Source organism: Physeter macrocephalus, chromosome 18 (assembly GCF_002837175.3).
Source record: "Physeter macrocephalus isolate SW-GA chromosome 18, ASM283717v5, whole genome shotgun sequence".
NCBI lineage: Eukaryota > Metazoa > Chordata > Mammalia > Artiodactyla > Physeteridae > Physeter > Physeter macrocephalus.
In genome coordinates this window covers 90,988,802-90,992,996 of record NC_041231.1, presented here as the reverse complement: position 1 = coordinate 90,992,996, position 4,195 = coordinate 90,988,802, and the positions used below count along the sequence as shown (strand labels likewise).

The following is a 4,195-nucleotide window of genomic DNA, read 5'->3' as shown; positions in this document are numbered from 1 at the left end:
AGAGGAATGAAGATCCAGAGAGTAAGAGAGAAGAATCCTTGCAGAAACAGTCATATCTGCTTTCCCTGGTAGGTCCCCTGGGCCTCAGTAGGGGAGGGGGAAACATTAAATAGGCTGAATATGAGGTGGAGTTGAAACTTGACCGGACTGAACTTGTTAAACCCAGTGTGACCAGAACGTGTGGAATGTGTGCAAGATGATGCCAAGGAGATGGGGACGCAGTTGAGCATGGCTGAAGACGGCCAGTGGAGGAGGGTGAAGCCAGTTCTGCTATGTATCTGCTCTGGCTTGTATCTGCTATAAGCTTGTATCTGCTATGGCCTCAACCTTTGTGTCCCCCAGAAATTTCATATGTTGAAATCCTAACTCCCAATGGTGATGGTGTTCATGGGTGGGGCCTTTGGGAGGTGATTAAGTTACAAGGATGGAGCCTCATGAATGAGATTAGTGCTTTCATATATAAGAGAGCTCCCTAGTCCCTCCCGCCATGTGAGGATCCAGTAAGAAGTGTACGACCGGAAGAGGGCCCCCGCCTGACCACGCCGTGGAAATCGATTTCTGTTGTTTACAAATCTATGATATTTTGTTATAGCAGCCCAGAAGGACTAAGACGGTATCCTAATAATTTTTAGACACTTCGGTAAACCTCACGCTATTTGGGTACATTACAGTTTCATTGCACTTAATGTCTGTTGTAACACTGTGAAAATTGGCTGACAGTACGTGGCTGGTTTTCATAAAGAATCCCGAGAATTCAGTCTTCTCGGTAGCATGACCAGCACGATTAATAATTATCTCATTCTTTGATTCTAATAACCTGACCCAGAATAATTTGCTGTGATGCTAAAGTAAGCTGTTAATGGTCTTTGTAATGCCAGCTTCTGCTATTTGTGACAGATTTTAATAGGAACTTCTCTCAACGGTAGGGATGGATTTTCTTTTGATTTTCTGTTAAATGAAGATAAGAAACTTTGACAAATTGCCTTCTTAGATTTTGACATCTCTGTGGAGTCTGTTTTTATTTTTTAAGATGAGACCCATTACACCCAAGCATGCATTAAAAAGCTATAAAACTAAAAGAAGACTGCTATGGGATGGATCATTAAGAACCATCTCAGAAATGAATGGAATGGATGTGGGCTTAGCAGTTGCTGTCGTAGATGATTCGGCACTTCAGGAGCTTGAGATAACTGTCAATCTTATGTGAATCCCTGCGTAGGCAGTGGAGCAGGTTATAAAAAGCAAAAAGGCGCGTATCTTCATCGGCCATCTGCAGGGATGGAAGTCCCGACCACACGGAGTAGACCTCATTCTCCTTGACTCCAGGATGAACCTAAGCACCCAAAGATAATAACTTATTATGAGTTTTATTAGTATTTGCTTATCTTTGTTCCTTCTAATTATCAAATTAAGTTTTGGGGAGGACACATGAATATAAAACTCTGTAGACATAGGTTTTGGAGCCAGCGTATCAGAAGTCTCTTAGTAATTTACAAGCTAGAAGCAGAACTCAAGTGTAAGTTTTCTTACATGTATGTAATCACAGATTAAGGATATTTGTACAGGAGTAAAACGATGGAGAAACAAAGCTGCTGTTTGAATATTCATATGAATGTGATCAAGGGACACAGTTGTGTCACTTGAACTCTTTCATGTCCTGAATCTGTTCTCTGAAATGTACTTTTTACTTTATTTCTTCTGAAGGTCACCATCATTACATTTATCTTTTCCCTGCTTTGAACTGATTCTGTTCTCCATAGAGCATGTGTTTAAAGACCTTAGAAACGATGAGGATTGTACTAGATGGTTTAAGGGGCAGATAATTTAGTGATGGCTGTGACTGACAAGACCTTCTGAAATAGTCAGGAGGCATTCACGTCCCATCCAGGACAGATAACCCCCTGATGTCTATGAGAAATATCTGCTTTCTCTTGATGTCTCTTAAGTGGGAGGTGCTGGGAAAACTGCCTATAAAAAGGGGGTGCTGACAGCAATCCCTCAGTGGTGAGAGGTGGGTGGTAGGGTGGGGAGCATGACTGTGATAACAAAAGGACACTGAGCAACTGAGCACCGTGCATCTTCATGCTTGATTACCCTCTGTGGGCTGGGAATCCCCAGAGAACCAAGAGACCAAGTAACCAGCTTGGCAACTAGGGATGTCATCTAGTTTGGAGAGCTTCTAGGTATAAACGTGGGATAACTGTAGACCCTGCTAAACTAACTTTCTGCTGCAGAGTAAGACTATTTTTTAAACCTGGGATTCCTTATTGGAATTTAAAGTTTGTGTGTGTTGCCTTGCTTTTTATTTTTTATTTTGGTGCTTGAGCCCTAAGACAAAATTTACTGTGCAGAGGGCAATGATATGAATAAGAATAAATAAGTAAGCGGTAAAAAGAACAAAATGAAGTATTATAGAACAAATTAGTGACCTCAGAAAATAGGCCCACAGGAATGAGGAAAATAACCTGAAAATCTAGGTGTTTATTTCATATGTCCCAGGGTTAAAATGTGCTTTGTATTTGTGATGGATATATTCTTCTCCCCTGAAAATGACAAAAATGTCACAGGATTAACATGTACTTTGTACACAATAAGAGAAATATAAAATTGCTCCTATTATTATGTCTATAATCATATAATTTTATTTAGATTCGATATTATTTCTGAGAACTTCAGGAAGCTGCTTAGATGTTCCCTCCCTCATGTTGAAATTATCCCATCTAAATGGAGATTTATATTGCATATATCAATCTAAATACCATAAATTATTTGGGGAGATTAAATGCAATGATTAGAGTTTTTATTTTGGAGGCCCCCCCCAAAAAAATTTAGGATGGGAAAACTTTGTGTAAATTATAAAATAAAAAAACATTCCAGAAAAGGAGCATCTCCATCTTTTGTGACCCACTGAAATCTAGTGCTTGTGGGACAGCATTCATGCTGTGGCCTCCTCTTTTCAATCTCCTTCCTTCCCTGACAGATATCTCCAGCAGAGCAGGGAGGAGTGGGGAGAAACACCATCCAATCTGGTTTTGACTTTCTCTTTTCTTCCCACTCTCATCCTTTGGTTTGAGGAGGACAGAGAAAGAATACAAGCAGAATTTCAGTAGCAGATGTCCTGGGTTACTTTGAAGAAAACATTTATTTTGCAAATTCTATTCTCTAGTTCTCTTACCCTTGAAAATATTTCAACCACCTGTGCCCAGGAAAAGGCAAGCTTTTGGTAGAATTGTGTGCAATGCAGGGAAGGCTGCACCTGTCAAAAATCACAATAGAATTCTGCTTCACTTACAATAGAATCTATCACTGTGATGAATGAATAGGCTCTTGCTTTATTTAATAGCAGTCTAGAATATAGAAGGCCTGCATCTTGTTCTTGCAAGGTGAAATATTTCAAAACTCATTCCTCAGTACAGAGGTCACTTCTTTCATTCATGAGAAAACCAAGGAAGCCTTCAAGAGGCTGCTCACCTGGCCAACTATCTTCTCCATGCCTTCTAGAAGTCGTTTGTTCTGTTCCTCAATCTCTATGGCTCTTGATAGGATAGCATCTGGGGCTTCTTGCATACCCCGCACCTCCGTGACCAGGTGGTACAGAGGGTCATTCCAAGAGCGCAGCACTCCAAGGATCATGCTCAGAAGGACTTCATGCTAAGCGACCATAGGAAGCAATTTCATTAAAATCAGCAGAAGACAGTGGGTTTAGTCACATGTGATTTTTGTGCAGAGAGGCTGACCTAAAAAACTCTGTTATTCCTGTGTGTGTACAAAATTTTTTGAAGGTGGTAAAAGTTGTAAAAGTATAAAATGTAAGCTATTTGTTTCCATTTTGCTAAAATTTAAAAAAATCTGGCTTATTTTTTTTCAATGCTTTTATTTTTACTTATTTTTTTGAATTTTATTTTATTTATTTTTTTATACAGCAGGTTCTTAATTAGTTATCTATTTTATACATATTACTGTGTGTATGTCAATCTCAATCCCCCAATTCATCCCACCACCACCACCCACCCCGCCACTTTCCCCCCTTGGTGTCCATATGTTTGTTCTCTACATCTGTGTCTCTATTTCTACCCTGCAAACTGGTTCATCTGTACCATTTTTTTCTAGGTTCCACATATATGCCTTAATATACGATATTTGTTTTTCTCTTTCTGACTTACTTCACTCTGTAGGACAGTCTCTAGATCCATCC

The 4,195-nt window shown here is 39.7% G+C and overlaps 1 protein-coding gene across 1 annotated transcript in view; it reads right to left on the bottom strand.

Annotated features, from left to right (window-relative positions):
- Positions 1-1,065: 1,065 nt before the first annotated feature.
- The window catches only part of PRL (prolactin), an 8,253-nt gene continuing 5,123 nt past the window's right edge, over positions 1,066-4,195 (bottom strand). Inside the window, 3 exon segments of the mRNA XM_007116323.3 lie at positions 1,066-1,288; positions 1,290-1,333; positions 3,472-3,651. Coding sequence (XP_007116385.2) covers positions 1,066-1,288; positions 1,290-1,333; positions 3,472-3,651 — 447 coding nt within the window.